This window comes from Mauremys reevesii, linkage group 4, assembly GCF_016161935.1.
Source record: "Mauremys reevesii isolate NIE-2019 linkage group 4, ASM1616193v1, whole genome shotgun sequence".
In the NCBI taxonomy this organism is placed as follows: domain Eukaryota; kingdom Metazoa; phylum Chordata; order Testudines; family Geoemydidae; genus Mauremys; species Mauremys reevesii.
Window position 1 is genome coordinate 139,642,064 of NC_052626.1, and position 19,794 is coordinate 139,661,857.

General features: G+C 48.4%; 1 protein-coding gene across 4 annotated transcripts in view; it reads right to left on the reverse strand.

The window, feature by feature from the left end:
* SYT6 (synaptotagmin 6) overlaps positions 1-19,794 on the reverse strand; it is a 159,721-nt gene that overhangs the window by 53,446 nt on the left and 86,481 nt on the right. Inside the window, exon 2 of one of the 4 annotated variants that reach the window (XM_039533167.1) lies at positions 6,305-6,380. The exons of the other annotated variants lie outside the window; for them this stretch is intronic. Coding sequence (XP_039389101.1) covers positions 6,305-6,322 — 18 coding nt within the window. The 5' untranslated portion in view covers positions 6,323-6,380. The remainder of the gene's footprint in view (positions 1-6,304; positions 6,381-19,794) is intronic. 4 annotated transcript variants of the gene reach the window in all.

Here is a 19,794-nt window from a genome sequence, read left to right on the forward strand (position 1 = left end):
CAGATCAACCAGCTCCAGGAAGCAAAAAGACAGGGGCTTTCACTGGTCAGAACAGCCCATGAGAGAGCAACCGTAATTGGCCATCCCTGGGCAGGACTCTCCTGCTCTCCTAGGCCAGGTGTTGAGGGAAGAGCCGGAATGATGGAAAGAGGGAGAGACGGAGGGGGATGAGCAATGACAAGAACAGGTAAAGAGACGCCTAGGAGGAGGGAGGGTGGGTACAACGGCTCAGGGAAGGAGCAGAGTATACAAAGGTTGTGACAATGGACAGGAGAGTGGCACAGAATTAAGAGACGTGAGGACAGGACACAGAGAACAGCTGGAGGGGAGAGCTAGGGCTGATCAGAACCCTGCCTACAGCCACAGTTTGGGGTGTTATTTTCTGCTACTGCTGGGCTTGTCACACACAACGGAGAATCCGGAGAGTGTGCTGTTTCCGAACCAGCCTTTGCAATTCAAAGAGCTAATCCCACCAGGCCCACCACATCTCCCTGAAGTCAGAGAACGCACTGCTAACGAAGGGCACCCTGCCGAGTGGTGATAAAGGGACAATGGATTTGTGGGACAAATCTTGGGCCCCATTCAGGACAGCATTGAAGTACGTGCTTGCTTTTAGGTCCATGCTGAAATCCCATTGATTTACAGTTCAGCCTGGGTTTAGGTGTGACCCTGCCTTCTATGCTGGGGGTCTGCACAGTGGCCAGAAAGCAGATAGGAGTCCCCAGCTGCTCAATAGGCTGCTATGCCCCGCTGAAGGCCCTGGCATAGGAGGCAGACTAGGTGCGAGACTGGGCTCCACAGCCAATTGGCACAGGTCACAGCAACGCAAATCTGCACTGGAGCCAGAAGCAAGGTGCCAGAGCTGGCTCCTCACTCTGCAGTCCCTGGGGATCTCCGCAGCAAGCTGCCGAGGCTGACGGTCACTAGTGTGTGTAAATCCCATTAATAGCAACTGGAATTAGCTCACGGCCTGATTCACTCCCCTCGAAGTTAATGGAAGCCTCTCCATGGAGCTCAGTGGAAGTGTGGATCAGGCCTTCTGCCCTCACTCCTGGCTTTTTGACTGCTTGAGTTAATCACAGGATTAGGACATGTAAAGAAACAGATGGTCTCTGTGCTGAAGGAAGCACATAGAAAAATGGTACCTTTGATAAAGAAGCCTGTTTATCGCTGGTTGAGATTGAAGCGCATTGGCAGAAATGTATTTATTTGCTATTTTTTACAATCGGCAGAAATGTGTATGAGTTTACAATACCTGTTTGCACTATGCCTGAATCTAGGTAATGCCAACCACTTCTCACTTTCATGAGCTCTAAAAGGTTCTTAATTCACCCCAAAACTGCAGTTTAAAAATAAATCACTCAAAATCTGTTATTAGGCAGCTGAGCCTTTAATCAGACAATCCAGGCAGCTCGCATCTTTTCTTCATTGCAGCTGTTACAGAAATAAGCCTTGAAATATGTCTCACCATAAAATACAAGGTCTTTTCATGAGTTCTATTCCTTTGATTCTATGTTTTACTTTAGATCTAGCCATAATTAGATCTTTGATGTTAAAGCCTGGAAAAAAACCTATAAAACATGAAGGGGATTTAAATTTTCATCTTGACAAAACACCTGAATCTAAAAATGAAATAAAGAAAATCACTTTGTTGGCGTAATGAGGGAACCTGTTCATATTGTTAGCTGTCGCTGGCTTGCTGTTTGGGAACGCAACTGCTTTTGGAGCTATAGGATTTTTTAACATCAATTGAAATAAACAAACAACTCTCAAACAAGTGTCATATATACACAATGTGACGTCTGGATATCAATAAGTTAACGCCACTGAGATAAAGAAACCTCTTCAGGAGACACAGGTTTTTGTGGTTCCCAGTGTTCCGTGTATCTTAATTGTATTAACTTCTAGGAGCTGCATCCCAATGGTATTAACTATCTAGGTTGGCAGGGGAAAGCTTCTTAGCTGCCCACAGGTTAATTGCCTTGACGGAGGCATGTAAAAGCTGCCAGTGAGTGAAGGAGCAGGGCCCGGAGAGAATAAGCACCCACCTCACACCTCTGAATACTGGAAACCTCCTGCACTCAGCTGCTTTCCTTCAGCAGCCCCATGAACAGGCTGTGTCTGAGTCAGACTGTACAGTTTATCTTATTCAAGCCATTGCAACCAGAGCCTTGAGAGAAAGGGTGTGTCATGGGCTGGTGAATGAATGGGTTTAGTCTCATTTAATAATAGATAGAATTGCAAGACAGATGGCGGAGCTTCCTAGGAGACTTGGCTAATCGTGTTCTCGACATCGCAGGGTTCCGAGACACCGCTCTACTGCATTTTGAGCTAAGTCCTAGAATTCTTCTCAGGGTTCTCAGTGTCAAACACAGTTCTGTGCGAAAACATAAGGAGTTGGGTTGTTTGAAAATGCGTCTCTGTTGCTCCTTTTCTGGCACTTTCCTTTGCAAATGGTTTTTGAAATGAAGAAATGTTTTCCACTACAGTTCCTTCAAATCCTTGTCAGCAGTCTCTAGCCCTAAGCCTGGAGATATAAATATGAACCCACGGCATATTAGCATCAATGACAAGGAGTTACCATGTGGTGCATCCCCCGAAAGCATCTTTATCCTTATTATTATTCCTATAATTAGCAACAAAAATAAGGTTTGAAGGATAAATAATACAGGACATTTGTTGCTGGCCCTGAGCTAAAACCCCTGGGGCTGAATCAGGCGTATCCATATCACCCTGCAAGGGGACAGCAGAAACGAGAGAGCAAATCCTCAGACAGCTTAGCTGTCAGACTTGATTTGTGAATATAGTGACAGGAAGTTTAAAAAGTAAAAGAGAGTTACAAAATCCAACAGCTCAGCCTGGCTGAATTCAGGACTGCTGCTTTTTGGGTTTACCATCAGGAAACCCAAAATAATCATCATAATTCCTCCCCTTAATGTGCATTCCTCCTTTTGATTATTTAAACTACCTACAGAGCAGGATGCTATAAGGGAATAAGCAGAGCTGCAATGCAGAAGTCATCACTGATGGAAGTGGCTGTGTTGCAGGAAACGTCTCCTAAGACATTTCTTTCATGCCATGGAATTATGTAGGACTCACAAATCTGCTAAACACACCATAGCTGTTAATGAAAAGCTTCAGAAATAATGAATCATCAACTCTGAAAACTTGTTGCCTATATGAGAGGGCTCCACATGGCTCCTTGCTGAGCTGGCATTCACAAGATATTGACAGGATTTAGGGATGCTTTTATGCATGAGCTCCAAAATCCTTCCTCTAGCAGCTCACCTAAAACAAAGGAGGATGGAACCAGGAGTTTACAGATGGTATTAAAAAAAGAGCCATCCTCAGAAAAACATTGGCTTGTTTGAAGATGACATTGGATTATCTGAGAATAGATTTATCAAACAAATATTAATTTGATGGAGTTGGACCATAACTGAGTCCATGAGTCTTAAAACTGGGGCTGTGAAAAGTTCAGGTACTCTAAAAATGTTATTGGACCAACTTCTGCTGGTGAAAGAGAGAAGCTTCTGAGCTTACCCAGAGCTCCTCTTCCAATCACCTGAAGCAGGAGGAGCACTAGATGAAGAAGAGCTCTGGGTAAGCTCAAGAGCTTGTCTCTCTCACCAACAGAAGTTGTTCCAGTAAAAGGTATTATCTCCCCCACCTTGTCTCTCTAATAGCCTGAGATCAGCATGGCTACAACAACACTGCAAGTTACTTAAAAGACATTTAGTGTTCAACAAGGTATGTCTTTGATGTCCTTTCATTTACAACGAAAAATCAGAAATTCACCTTTTCCCATTAGAAATGACAGTGAATTATTAAATATATGGAGATATACCTGTCTCATAGAACTGGAAGGAACCCCAAAAGGTCATTAAGCCCAGCCCCCTGCCTTCACTAGCAGGACCAAGTACTGATTTTTCCCCAGATCCCTAAGTGGCCCCCTCAATGACTGAGCTCACAACCCTGGGTTTAGCAGCCCCATGCTCAAACCACTGAGCTGTCCCTCCCCCTTAATTATGAACTAAGGCAAACTACTTATCTGCCGTATTAACACTTCATTACTGGGGAAGCAGGATGTACAATTCCAGAGCGGCTTCAGCAATGTATCACGAGGCTCTTGCGACCCTGTGGTGGGACGGTTGTCATAATCAGGCCTACAGATGTATACAATGTCCCAGTAACCAATCACAACAGATGTTGATGGGGAAAAGTGCATAAGAGAGACGGACTGGATCACTCCAAAGCAGAAGGCCTCCTGTTCGCAGGGCCTTACCCCACGGGAACACGGAGAGCTCTCTTGGAGGTAGTGCAGGCTCGTTAGGGTCACATTTCCTTACTGTTTAGGAACCCTGCAGAGGGTTCCTAAACTGCAGCTGGGGCCTCAGTATTGGTTGGGTCTCCCCCCTCCCCAGCTCCCGTTTCAGGGGGAGCGGTTCTTCCTGGACACATCCCCCTCAGGATCGGCAGCAGTCGCTGTTGGCCAGGTTACCAGACACTGGCTTCCCTCTCCTCGTGCTTACACCTTGACCCTTGGGAGATTTCACACAAGAGGAGTGAAAATTGGCTAACTGGAAATGTTGTTTGCCTCAGCTGTTTGCTGGGAGCACAAGGAAAGTCTCACTCACACTCTCGCTCTGCACCATGTGCTTTGGTTTTGAGAAGGGGGTGAGGGGATGTTCACTGGCTGGAGGAGGGCAGGTGCTGCTAAATGAGTTTTTATCACTGTTTATGCAGTAGGAGGAACAGTTAAAACATCAAAGAAATTGAGTCAATTTTGTTTCTGATCTCCCACACCTGCATCCTGACACTAAGGAAAACAATGAATCAGACGAGTCCTCTGAGCCAACAAAGAGCTGTCTGGATCAGCTCATCACCGAAATACCACTGTGCACGCTTGTTTTCCTGCAGAAGTAGCTGTCACTTTAACTTGAGCAGCGTGGGAGAGAGCGGCCAGAGGGGTGCAGCTCAGGAGTGGTGCACGTTGTGGGAGGGCAGCTGGAGCCACCCTAGGAAGCTCTGGGTCCCTTTTGCTCCCTCTGTCCAATGGACACAGCACACTCAGAACCCTGCTGGGACTAGTGCACAGAGCTCCCTGTAAGCTTCTTGCAGGCAGGGTCGCTGCAGTAGCTGCCTCTCTTTCTGCCCGGTTTCTGTACAGGTGCTAAGAAGCTCTAGCTGCGCTGCAGACCGTCACCGTCAGGCTACCAGACGCCCCCAGGGGCTGCCTGCACTAGCGACTGATCTCAGAGGGCACGGTCCATCTCCCCTAAGTCACTTCCCAGCCAGACCCAAACCGCACCAGCATCATGAACCAGGCGTTGCTCTTTGCAGAAACTGGCGTAGATCCCCGGGGTCCGCTGCCGAGGAGGCAGCCCAAGTGAAGCAGCTCACAGGATTGCCCCACAGTGTCAGTGGGCTGGCGCCCCGATACAAAAGTCAGTGCAAACTGCTCCTCCAATGCCCTGCCAGGTGGCCTCCCATGTGCAGCTCTGGGAAGTACATATGGCAGGCTGGCCCCCCTTACAAGCAATGTCCCTGGCTCCTGATGCAGAGCTGCTCATGGCTGCTGAGAAGGCGTCACATCCACATGCCACCCCCCGGCCAAAGGCTGCCACTGAGGCCAGGCCTGACCTTGGTTGTGGCACGCAGTCCTGTAATGGGAACGCTGGTTTGGAGACCTTGGCAGACACAGAGTTTAACCATTCTGGTGGCTGATGCCAATAAAGAGCGAGGAGGCTGAGATGACCTCCAAAAAGCCAAGGAAACAGCAGCAAGTCCAGAGCCCCAGAGCATTCTCTCCTTCCTGAGAAATGGAGCATGTGGTCAGCTGCTGCCTCAGCACGCCCTGCACAACAACATGGCACCTGGCACAGTCAGAAGCAGGGGTGACTGGGAGAGCCACGCAAGGGCCATGTCATGGGATCACCCTACAGGGAGCAGAAACCTGGCTTAGAAGCTGTGCATCAGAGAGCAGGCCACCCCCAACCGCAACCTCCAGCCTCAGTGACACTGGGATAATGTTTGGTTGGAGACTCTCACACTGAAATGTCCTATAAAGAAATCCCTTTGTCATGGAAACAGCCTATAGAATTTAATGAGTTTGAACCAATAGAGCCCTAGAGGAATGTAACTGGGTTCTAGAGAAATGGTGCTAGAATCGTTCAAACTGAAACGAGAATGATCTCTCTTCTCTAGTTATCTGTAGCCATCCTAGAGAATTACATTCCTGCGATTGATTTCTCTAGTAAACCCGACAGGATTTACTCAAAAGAAAGAAAACCAACCAACCAACCTGTGGGAAGGTTTCCATTCTCTATTCCATCTTGTGGGTCTTTTCCAGGAGGGGTGCCCAGGAGATGGGATGAACCCTGCGGGCAGATAGGACAGTTTGGAGATTTCCACCTTCAATCAAAAAGCAAGTCTGTGCTATTTGCAGAGGCAAAGGCAGGGCCTTTGTTGGGTTTGTCAAAACCCTTCCCTGCCCCCTCCCATCCCCCCTCTCCCCCAGGCCCAATGCCTTCTGAAGCTCCTGAAAGCTTCAATAAAATACTCTGTTTTGTTTCACCTTGGATGGAAACACGTTAGGAGAATATGGTGTGATTAAAATGCAGTTTTTATGTCCCTGATGATTTTATGCTCCCCAGGCTTGAGTTACCAATGGAGATAATTAGCCGAGTCCAAACAGAAAATGAATTAACGCTCTGGACAAAGCCCCAGTTACACCAGTCTATTCACCACAAGACAATGCTGGGCTAATTATGGCAACACTAACTTTTATTACTTTGAAGTAGCTTTCACCATCATTAAGATTCACAGATGATTCTTAGTCTGATGTGAAGAGTTCTCCTGACTATACCACCAGCTATAATTTAGCTTTTCACCCACCCTTCCCTGAGAGAGAAAAGAAAATAAATTTGGTAGCTCACACAACATTGTAGCATCTCTGGGTCACTCCAGCCATGTGGAAAACTGTCACTGCATACTGTGGAATGCCTGCATGCCTCCCAAGGAATTGTGGGATGCCTACCAACTGTGCAACACGCTTTTGCCAATACAACTGGACTCTGTTTGGACACAACGCGCTGAGTGTGACGCACGCTGCAGAAATAGTTTTGTTGGTGGCACTACACTGACCGAGCTTATGCCAGTACAACTTTCTAGTTGGCCTGCATCTGTGTGTTGAGAGAGAGAGAGAGCGAGAGAGAGCGCGCATCTCTCTTGGGAATGCTTCTCACCTTGTAACCTTGCAAATGGCCTAGTGAGAGATTAAAAGTCTTGGCACCAGGAGCAGGTGTGGCTGGCACATTCCCAGCTAAGATTTTCTTTCAAATGAAGAACTGGCTCAGAGCTATGCCACCTGCTGAGGAACACCAAAATCCACTGTTTCATAAGGGGAGAGTAGGAAGAGTGAGAATATCTCAGGTGGTTCCTTTTAAGAAATAACCTCAGAGCCCTTTGTCTTGATGTGATTCCAAAGCATTTGGATGCTTTCAAGTCAATGAGACTGATCAATAAAAGTAGTTAGGATAAGACAGCACCTTTTAGCCTCCCAGCTCTGCAAAGACGTTAACTAATTAGTCTTCACAAAAACCTGTCAAGTGACCTTGGACAGCACAAGTCATTACAAAAACCTTACAAAGCAAAGCAGAATCTTGGCTGCACTGTGCCCACTGTCCATGGACAAGGATGCCAGTACAGCAAGCCAGCCACCACCACGACCGAAATGGCAGGGCCTGGCGGAGTCATGTGAGGGCCTCTCTGTCGCAATAGCAGCTATGAAGATGTTTGGGTCTATCGCCAGAGCTTTTGGCAATGAGACTGTGGGTTTTTGTCAGATTACTATGAGAGTATATGGCTAGGGGAGAGGCAAAGATGCTCTGCTCCTATGGCAGCCCACGTGGGACATACACCGACAGGCGATTTAATTCTTTTTCCACCAAGAAGCACCAGCACTACACATCTGAAAACCTGGACTTTGTAATCTGCGCACAAGGAACTGCTGGGAGTCTCAGGCACAGATGGGCTAACGGAAGAGAAGAGCTCACCTTGCATGTATCTGGGAAGTGAAACACTAGCGTCTTCCATTAAATCTCAGCTATACACAAACATTGGCCATCGGAGCTCTCTGCCTTGTGACCTGTGCAGAGACGCCCAAGGAAGCAGGGGAAATATGGGACAGAAGCATAATTTTAACAAGAGGGACAGAAGAGCACCCTAAGGAACAGCAATCCCAGAACACCTGGGAAATAGGGAGTGGGCCCTTCGGAAGCAGGAACCCAGCTTGGACTAAGCTCTGGAAGGCTCGGGGTGGGGAAATGCGAAATGAAGAGCTTTTTTTACCAGGGCATTTAAGAAGAAAATCTGGTCACCTTTGGCCCCGTTATGAATGCAGAGTCCCAGCTTCAGGCCCGCATAGGGCCCAATCAGGGTGAGAAGCATCCCCCACCTGCCCTCTAATGGCAGCTGTTTGTTGGCACTAGAGTCAGGTGCCAGTCAGCCAGCTGATAGTTGTGGCTGTGTCCTTAGGACACCACCCAAATGGAAACAAGTAGCCCATGCTTCAATAACGCTTCTAATTCTAATTAACTGGCCATGTTCTCTTGGTGTCTGTAAGCTAAGGAAATATCTCCTGAAACATTCTTCAACTAGAAAGGTCATTTGCATCTGTTGCTTCCAAGTCTAACTGCAGCTGATTTGCTTTTCACAAGCTATCGAACAGGCTGGATGCCTGATGTGAATGTGTTGTTAAGCACCAAAACTGTGCTCCTGGAGAAACAAGCCCCCATCAGCTAGAGACAAGGGTCACAAGCGATGGGGAGATATTTCATTAAGTTCTTGACAGCAAAACAGGTTCAAAAACAATTAGGGACCGGACAGAGTTTTATCCTCCTTCAGACATTCTCTCATCTTTTGTGCTGTGATAAGGAATGCAAAGCAGCCTCTCTCTGAAAGGAGCCTCCGTGTAGCAGCCACTCAGCCAGCAAAGGGCATTCAATGCAAACTGAGATACAGCCCCACGGGTCCCCAGGTGAGCCGGGTGCACTTGGTTTTCAGAACAGCTTCTGTTCACACCAGTAACTTGAATGACAAGAGCAAATGTCACCAGTCATTGTATCTTTCCCACGGTAGCAACTGGAACTAACACAGGTTTATAACTCCAGGCAAGGTGAGATACTTCACAGCCCAGCCACCTGAGAGACTTGCCGAAGAGCAAGTGTTTCCATTCCCAGAACGGACAACAGGGCAGACCGTAGTAAAAGGCAGCTGAGACCCTCCAGTTACCAAGTTCTTGGCCCGTGTGACCAGGCAAAGAAAACAAATCAGTGATTTTCTTTCCCCAGGAGTGTATCAGATACTTCACTGCCCAGCGCAGGGCAGCGTTAGCAGTAGCCACAGAGATACCAAAAAGTGCCAGGGATGAATGCTGGGCTTGTTGGGGACAGCATCCCAGGAACCCAGGGGGGCTGCTTCAGATGCACCGTGCATGGTCTCAAAGGAGCAGGGCACATTTCCAAACTGTCACAGCCTGAAGGGGAGTCTTGGTTTCAGCAGCTTCCCATCATAGAATGTGGGCTGAATCCCGTTCTCAGTTATGCTTGGGGTCAATCCAGAGTATCTCCATAGGAGTCAATGCAGTTCATCTGGGTTGATACCAGTGTAAATGAGAGCAGAATTTGATCCGGATAGCTTTATATGCAGCATTCTTGCAAGGTTTAGCTGTGTGCATATCTTCCAATGGCTGGCGCTCCCTTCCCAAGAGGTGGGGTAGAAATTTCCACAAGGAAAACTTCACTGACATCCTGCTCGGAGAGGCTCAAGGGCCCCGTCCAAGCACTACAGATCTGAGATCCATGCAGCAAGGAACCTTCCTTCAGCCTGAAGCCATGAGCCACTGTGCACGGACCCCACCCCTCCTTCCTGGAAGCCTGGCTCCCTGTGGCTGATTCTAACTTCCACCCAGAGTCTCACTTGGAAATCCAGGGACTCTGCAGTACCATGAAGAGTGACTCCAGCCATGCAGGGCCTCAGTGGAAGGGCATTGGCGCGGGAATGCAGAGCTACACACACACACACAGAGCACCCTTTGTCCCTACTAAAGAGTGTTCCACATCACTATGGAGACACCAGGCCCTGGAGTCAGCTACACCAAAGTTTCAATTACATAGACATGACTTCTGAAAAGTTTAATGTACCACTACAAGATGCTCCTTCAATGAGAGAGCTTATTGGAATGCAAAGCGCTGACTTCAAAGACTGGGATGAATCAGAGGATATTTTGAGAGTAATTATATAAGATTATAAACATCAAAACCACCTAATTATTGCCGGCTAAGTGTGGAGACAACCTGCTTTCTACAAAGAGCTTGGAGGGAGCTAGTGACTGGATCTAAAAAATTATGTTTGGCTGCCCAGAGCGTACGAGGCAACCTCACATTTTCAGTCCAAACCACCCTTGTTCCATAGGCAGCTGCAGTTTTTCTCACCCTCTGTAATTCTTTTTTGGGGTGTTTTTACAGACTCCAGTGCCCGAATGCCACTGACTCAGGGATGTGGCTTTGAGGTCCTTTCCATGAGTTCTAGAGCTGGTAGAATAATTGGAAAAGTGGCTCATTAACAACTTTGTGAAAAGTGTTCTGAGTTCTAGATCGGTTACTCAGAGGGTGAGATTATTCCTTCTTCATTCGTCTGGACACTGGTTTATTAAGTTTAATGAATTTCAACTTGAATTATGATTAATCCAATTGCATAATTCATTATTTGTAACTATTTTGCTTCAGAAGTTTCATTCAGCAAACAGACATCATACCATGTGCCTAGATAACCAGTCACAAACCACATAAAATTATTAGCAGACAATGATAGTTTAGATATTCTGTCAACCACACTTTGGATACAATTGCAGAACTCATTTCTTCCCCACCGCTCTGTTCCTCGGTTGGAGCACAGCGCTGTACAATTGACATCTCTTGGACCTTGGTTTGGAGTCAGGCGTATATGATGCATTGGTTAATAGGGTCCCAATTAATGAGTGATTTTTCCACAATGAGTGTATTACCACTGAGGGTTTGCTGTCACTATGACCGGAGTAAATGAGATATTTCTTCTCTTGCTTGCAGCACTTCTCATCCACACCTATCAATCTAATCTCACTGATGCCCTGGATTCCAGACTTGGGACCTAGCCACATCACCATGGTGATGGGCAACTGTAATGCTAAAGTAGTCTGTGACAACCAAGACATAGAAAGAGCAATGGGGACGCATCAGCTGGGGACCATCAACCAAAATGGGGAGAGACTCAGTGAGCTGCACTTGGTTCTAACCTCATTCCTGCAAGTAACCTGTTCCCACACGAAGAACCATGGAATTCACCAGATGGCAAAATGAACACTCAGACTGAGCACATCTGCATTAGCTTGAGCATCAGGTCACCTGTCCCAGAATGAGGTCCTATCACGCTGTAGATATTCCGCAGTGACTGCAACCTTTCCACCGCTAAACTGAAATTAAAATTGAGACGATCAGCTTTAAACAGAAGGTGGTAGAGAACATTAAGAGTATAAAACTGAAAACAAAAGAGTACTGTGAGAAATCCCAATGGGAACTAAGGGGAAGATCTGAGACACTGCCAGAGGCAGAGGAAAGTGAGATACAGTTTGGTTCTGAGGGAGAATGGGCAGTGCTCAGAGACAGTGTGATTCAAGCTGCAGCCGTCACAACTGGATATCAAAATAGACAAAGGAAGAAGTGGATAAACCAAGAAATCTGGCCTCTCATCGAGAAAAGGAAGTACTGAGCAGAACACTCCAGAATGCTAAGACCAAAGAACTACTGGAAAAGGCAAAGGAGGCATATAACAAAGCAGACAAAAGCTGTGAAAAGCAACACAAGGAAGATGAATGGAGATATGCTGGAGACCTAGCAGCTGAAACTGAAGCTGCTGCTTTGATAGAAGACCACAGAGCTGTTTACCTAGTGACCTGGGTAGAAATTTCAAAACAGGACATGGGCCAATAAAAAGCAAAGATGGAAAAATGCTTACACCCGAGGTAGAACGGAAAAAGAGATAGGCAGAGCTGTCCAAAGTCCTCAATGGATCCCCCCCCCACGTCTGCACCAGATTTTAATGCAACATGTGAACTTGATCGACTTGACCCCGATCCCCTCCTTTGCTTAGGATATTTAAATCTGGTTTCCACCTCTTTGGTGAGCTGCCAACCCTTTCTGCTCACGTTTGTGACTCAGCCCCCCTGGCCATTAGCAGAAAATTAAGCAAGTACTACAATTCTGCTCGACCATATGGTGCTATTCCCCAAGCCCACAGAGGCACTAAACCAGTCCATTATTTATTTTTAATTACAAAGCAAGAACCAAAACACATATTTGTACAATTAAGGGGCTAATGCAAAACAGGTTCAGTTCCTGCAGTGTATTTACATATAGCAACAAAGTGTATCAACATCATCCACCATGCCAGAAAGATCTAAATCTGGGAACAGCTATGGATATCAAAACTCAAGTACCTTCTTCTTCACATCAAAGCAGATTGAATACACAGATAATCTAACCATGTAGCTCCAAGGAAGTTCTCCCATATCATGAATGCCAAGCAGGTACAGGGTCTTTCCATGAGAAGACTGGATCTTTGCAAGCAAAAAGAAAAGAAAAGCTACTATGCTTAGGTGTTGGTGGCAGCTGTTCCGAGTGGGCAGTGCCTTTATTTAGGAAGACAGGCCATGTGTTTGGCTGGGCAGACCAGTGGACTAGTCATCCAGGCTCAGGGTCCTGTTCCCAACTGACACTGAGTCACTTCCTGACACTGAGCAAGTTAACTTCTTTCTGCTTCAGTTTCTCTGTCTGCAAGCTTGAGATAATACCAACCTCACAGGAGCATGCTGAGACTTAACTCAACCTTGTAAAGGGCGCTGAGATCCTCAGATGAAAGGCTGTCTGATAAACACAGCACAGACAGTATATACACATACAGGAGTGCATTATGAGCAGGGTTCTCCGGACTGTATTCCAATATGTAGCTGGAGGTTCATTTTGAAGAGGACAGTAGCATAGTCAGAAAATGGGAGAAAGCTGAGCTTCAGAAGGCCTCCAGCTGTCTCGACGTGTTATAGGCCCCAGTCCAGCAAAGCACTTAAGTATGTGCATAGATTCAATGGGATTACTGATGTGCTTAAAGTTATGCATGAGTTTAAGTGCTTTGCTTTCACTTGATAATTGCCCTGTTCTGTTCATTCCCTCTGGAGCACCTGGTACCAGCCACTGTTGGAAGACAGGAAACAGGGCTAGATGGACCATTGGTCTGACCAGTCTGGCCGTTGTTACATTGGTACGTTGCTGGATGGGGGCCTTGGTGAGCCCGTCTCTGTGGTATTTAGGAGCTATGAAATGCATTAGTTCCCACAGTCACAGAGGACAAGGGATGGAGGTTGCATAAACTCCATTCAGGCCCTGGTCTCTTGCCTCTGGGGTTCCCCATCAGCAGGGATGCTGAACAGTCACTACCAAGGTAAGCCCACTGGTTTGAACTTATCTGTAATGGAGAACGCTCCCTGCCTTTACTGATATCGAGGTTTAAGACAGTGACAATGCACAGTGCACCCAGTGCTGCGAGGATAAGGTAATGGGGAGTTACATACATCAATGGACTGGGAGACTGTGTGTGTGGCTATCTCCTCTCCTAAGGAGTCTGAAGAGGAGCACATGGCAGAGCAGAGAATGCAACTCCTCTAATGTTCATCAATAGAGGACAATATTAGCAATAAACAAAACTGTCCTTCAGCACAGCCTGGGAGCCCAGAGTGCTCATTAGCTTGGTACTTTGCTTGGTGTCTTTCTGTGGAGGTGAAATACATAGCACCACTTACTGAGACGAAATTCACTAGGAGCAAACATTTACTAGAGATATGGCAGGGAAACCTGTGCTGATGGGCCCCATACTGCTTGCCTTGCTGACACACACAGTGCTGGCTGCTTTGCTGTGCCTCTCCTCTGCTGCTTCCGGGCAGTGCCTGTACCATGGGTGTTCCTCCTGGGACTTTTCAGAGCAGTGGGCAAAGAAAGGGGAGCATCACAGGCACGCCACTCCTGGGCAATTCTGTAACAGCCCCTTGTGGCTCAGGGTGGCTCTGTGGCACCTGTCTCAGTTTCCCCTCTTTCCGGGCTTTCTCGAACAAATTCCCAAACAAACTCTTCTCTGGTTCCCCTCCGTGGGGCTGGATGTAGTAAAATAACAAAATCATTCCCACAGGAAATTCTCAGATTCCCACCAAATTCAGACTCCCACTTTTCCTGCTGGAAGTCTGCCAGGCCTCCCCTTCCTGGAGCCTTTTCCCTGACACCTCAGTATTCCCTGCTGGAGCCTATTCGCCCCACAGTCTCTGGAGTCTCTCTATCCCCACGTGACACTCACTGCAGGGCCGGCTTTAGGCCTATTCCACCAATTCCCCCGAATTGGGCCCCGCGTCTAAGAGGGCCCCATGCCCAGTGAGAATCTCTTCCCTGGCTAGAGAAGCTTTTTTTTTTTTTTTACTCTGGCAGTGCTCTCTTCTTGGCGGCACTCGGCGGTGGGTCCTTCAGTGTTGTGTTTTTTTTTTAGTGTGTGTGTGTGTGTGTTTTTGTTTGAGACCTCCCTGGGGGGGCCCCTTGTGTTTTTTACTACCCCCTTGTTTTTTTGCGTGTGTGTGTGTGTGTGTGTGTGTGTGTTTTTGTTTTAAAGCTAGCACTGACTCACTGTTCCCTGCTGGAATCTCAGCACTCCCTGCCTTGGCAGGCCTCTGCTCGTCCCTCCCTGAGCATCTCCCCTTCTCGGGAGCTTCCTGCTGCTCTTATAGGTGAATCAGTTGATCCCTGCTCAGGTGAGCCTCCTTAGTAGTAACTAGGGTTGGCTGGCCCCTGCCTCCAGCTCTGCAAGGGAAGCTATCCCATTACAAGTACATTAGAGACATGAGGTTTTCCCATGGGTTCCAGCGGAGGTTTCCTTCAGCAAAAACACCTGCTATCACGTCAAGGTGGCAAGCTGCTGTCTGAGACGGACATACCATCCTGAACTTGCTTGGCTGCATCTCAGTTTGTCTCAGCTGCTTGAATGCTAACAGCAGGGTGCCCTATTTCCTGCACTTTCCGGGGCGGAGACACGATTGAGGTCGTATTGGCCACATTTTCTGGACAAGCCTGGATTCGCAGAGATTATTAACTCTAAGCAAGACTTTGTTCTGAACTTAGTCTGAGGGCTGGGCCAAGAATTAAATATTTTTTGCCAGTCAGAGCAAGGACATAAGTTTGGAGCTTTTCAAAGGACAAAAAGCGACAGGCCCTGGCCACGTTCTGCCAATGCCCAGCGCTACAGAGGGGAATTCACATGGAAGCCAAGGAGCCTCTGCTTCCAAGCACATGTAAGAGTGAAGAACATGGGCTCTTCATAAGCAGCTGGAACAGACCTGCTGAAGCATTGGTCCTCACTTCAGTTAAGCACCTCTCAGCAGCAGCAGAGACTTCCAACAAAATCCATCCCAGAACAACAGGAAAGTCTGGATAGCTGTGGAGCTACAGTACACTGGGGAAATGAGCAAACATTTGGAGGACACTTACAGCCCAGCCATATGGAGACTATCACGGTGACTACGTCAGCGTCAGTCCCCACCTATCTCAATGAGAACACCGTCCACCTGGCCGGACTGCAGGCCACCTCCTAGAGCACCTCGGCACTGGCAGCTCTGCCCAGCAAATGGCAAAGAAACGAAATGGAATGCAACCCAACCAGCTGAATGAGGTTTCTCTTCCTATGCCACTGGACGGCGACATGCCCCCCCATGTCCTCAGGCTCTGGGGGGAGGGAGGCTGATGACAGCTGCAGCTTTGCTATGTGTCTGAAACTGTATATTGCCATTTTATTGTAACTGAGTCTATAGGGGGAGATGCACTAAAGTGATTTCTCAAGTGCTGAAGGCTTTTAGCAGCACTGTAGCCCCGCTGTCCGGCAGAGTCACCCCCCTTTTATCTCACATGCTTTCTATTGCCGTGAGCTCATGTGGGATTTTGGGAAAATGAGCTGTTCCTCTGGGTTCCTCCCCCAGCCGGAGCTGTTCTCCCTCGCCTGTGGAAGGGGAATTCCAGTTACGGGGCTTGGGGACCAACAGACCCAATGGCAGGTTCTTGCTGTGGGCTCCTCTGGATAGCACCGCTCTGGCTGGCAGCAGCTCTCCCACCTAGGCAGCGACCGTAGAGCCGGATCAAAGGTCTGACAGGACAGAGAATCAGGTTTCAGAGATCAACACCCAACCCGGGCATTCGAGCCCTTTGCCCACATGGGAGCAAACCCCACCCAGCGCTATTTGATCCCTTGTGTCCCATTCAGGCTGGGCAAGCATCGCTCCTGCATGTTAGCGAGGCGATGCTGGAGGAGAGAAAGATGAATGAGGCAGGTGCAAGGGGGACAAGCTGTGTTTCCAGCTAGAGTCAGGGTGACGCAGAGGAACATAGGCAGGCACAGAAATGTAAGGAAAGATTCCGCGTGGCATTCTCTTCAGAAGCCCGACAGAAGAGGGGGCCCCCACCACTATCCTGGCAGGATTAGCCCCAGGTGGGCCGGAGCTTGGGGCCCAGGTGCCAGGATTTAAATCTTGGGAAATTGCTCACGACATCTCCGAACTTGCACGGCCATAACCACCCCAGTACTATGATTTCTCTCATCCCTGCTAAGGACCTGTTCTGTGAACACAACTGTCAGTGGGACAGAAGGTGAACTTTTCCCTGAGTCCATTACTCCACCTTCAGAGCTCGATTCTAGCACAGGGGAACGGCTTAGCTTAAGGCAGCAAAGCCAAAGTACAGGGTTATGGAGCGAGGCATCATCAGAGCCACCAGAACACCTCGGGAGCTGCTGCTCAGACAATGTCCCCTCTCAGTTCTGACTGGAAATGAAAGTGCCAGACTCTGCCTCAGGAGAGGAGAGACCTGGCCGCCTGCTTCCAGGAGTGATGTTTATTTTGGGTTGGCTGGCCATTTGCTTGCTTTGCTGTCATTTATAACATGCTGGGAGCAGGGACGCTCAGAGAATGTGAGCTAGTGGCATTCCAAAAGGCCTCTGAGCAGAGCCTTGGGTGAAAGGATGAACCTGGTTGTAAATACAACCCTTTGCACCAGCAAAGCTTACCAGCCTGGATGCTCAAACCAAGGGACACTTCCTGAGCTGCTCAGCAATGGACCTGTACACACCATGCTCCGTCTCCGGCAGATGCCATCGCTTCCCTCTCGCCTGTCTCACCCCCGACTCTCTGCTGAGGAAAGAAGGCTCAGATCCTGGACCAGCAGCCCCAGCTCACCGTCTTTGGATGCTGCTGAGATCAGGGGTTTTCATCTCCGCCTTCAGGCTGCAGATCGAGGCCTCGCTTGATGCTGAGCTCCTGGTTCAGAGCAAATTGTACCAGAGGCTGTACAGGGGGAGGAGCTGCAGGTGCCTTTGCCATCTTAGCTGGATACTACACGCTCACTTCATCTCTAGCACAGAGTAGCTACCACGTGACACCTGGCCTCGAAATGGCCTCTTCTGCTTCCCAGTCTCAGGTCTGCCAGCAGGAGCCTGCGTTCTTTGGGTTTGTCTACACTGGCACTTTGTCGGCACCTCCCTCCCCTAAACGACAAAAGTTTTACCGACGAAAAGCGCCCGTGTGAACAGAAGCGCTCTCCTGCCGACAAAGCCAGAGCCGCTCATGGAGGGTGGAAGGAGAGCTCTCTCCTGCCGACAAATAGCAGCTACACGGCACGGCTCTTAGCAGCACGGCTGTAGCAGCACAGTCATGTTGCTAAAAGCCTCGAAGTAGTGTAGCCATAGTCTTTGTCTTTTAATGGTGTGTTTTAAAGAAACAAATTAACCCCAGAACTGGGGGAAAGGCTAATGTTCCCCCCATACCCAGCACCTTTCAGCATGTGGCTTGATGCTTTTAGAACAGGGCAGCGAGCCCGCTAATCTCCCTGACAAGTGCTATTCAGGCACAGCTAGCAAACCAGCTCAGAGGGGGTGGCCCAGCTGGCTCCCTGTGCTGTGGCTTTAAAAACCAAACCAAACCCCAGAGGCAGTAATTCCCAGGGAAATACCCAGGGGGGTTCAAATGCAGAGGCAGCTTAATTTATAATGGGAACTGACTCAAGTCTCCAGTCTGGCTTTTGGGCCCCTCCCAGTGGAGTGAGGCAGGGAAGGATTTAATTGCCCAGCAAAGAGCAAAGGATCCTAAATGACTGATGAGCACAAGGAATCTGTGTGCCTGCTCCATGTATGAAAAGCCTCCGTCTTCTCAGGCTCCAGCCAGGCAAAGTGAATCCTGGCTCTCTCTGAGACATCTCTACTAAGCAGTAATACCACACATAAGCGACAGAGCTTCTGGGGGGGGGACAGTGAATGTTCAAGAGGAGATATAGTTAGTTTTTGCTCCTCTGGATTGTTGCAAGTACAGTGCCTCACCTAGCAGGATGGGGAAATTGAATCAAAGGCATAGAATCAGTTTGCCTTTAGACATCTTTAATTTGCCGGATTCTACCTGTGTCTGGTGTGATTGGAATACACAGGCCACAGCGGGTAAATGCTTTGTATTTTTGTCCATATGGGGTGGCTCTGGGGTCTGCCCCTCAGAAACTCTGCAGCCATCCCTGACTCATTGCTGTGCATCACCACTGATCATAGCTTCCCTTTATAGTTATACGCACACACAAAGCACAATTTACAGCTTTTGAGACAGACAGGCCCAAGCTGCAGAGCTTAGCTCCAATTGCAAACTTCCCCAATATTCCGGGGTATCTGGAGCCAGGCCCACCTGTCTCCCAAAGGCATGGGGAATTGGCTTCCAGCTTAGGCAGAGTGTCGGTTATAAAGCAGCAACTTCCCTTCCTCTCGTCTCCACTAGATGCACACTGAAGCACAGAAAGGTTACATAACCCTGATGCGTTTATATGGCCTGAATCAGATCATGGCTGACAAGCCAAAGATTAGCAATAGAAAGAAATCTGCAATCTGATCTAGTGGGAAGCTTCAGGCCACAAAGAAGAAAATGGAAAGTTCAAGACTGAGGACGGAGTGAAATGTGTCATTTCTTAATTTGGCAGCAAGGGCTATAGAAAAGTCACAAACCAAGTAATAAGCAAACGGTCACACTTGCTGTACAATGAAATTCCTTTAAAATCTGGAGCTGTTCTTAGCATATGGGCTCCAAGTGTAGCAGATCTCTGCCAATTCCTCTTTCCACCCTGCGTGACACCCAGTCTGCACCACGGGGAGGGCAGGTGGAGTTGTACTTGAGGCAGCTGCCCCATCTCTGCTCACAGCTACCCCACTATGCTTGGGCCGCTAGCTCGGATGAGAGCTAGTGCAAGTGTGTCTACATGAGCTGGGACTCACTCCCCACTCGTCGCTTAGCCATGGCCTTAATCTGCCCTGTGCTTCAGTTCCCCATCTGTGAAGTGGGGATGAGACCTTCCCTATCACACAGCGGTGTCACAAGGAAAAATCCCTGAATCATTGCGAGGCAGCAGATACAAGGACCTAGAGAGACAAGCAGCCATTTCAATGGGCAGCCACGCTCGCAAAAAGGCAAGGCCCCTACACGGATGATACAAGGCATGTGAGAATCAAGGAGTCACGGTTCAATGCATGGAACACAAGGTTACTGCCCCGGTAAGAACCCTGCCTCTGGAATCCTCGTCCCTGCATGTGCGTGGCTTGCCGTTTGGCCGAGGTGGGCAAGCAGAAGAATAGCTTTCAGCTACAAGATGCAAATAA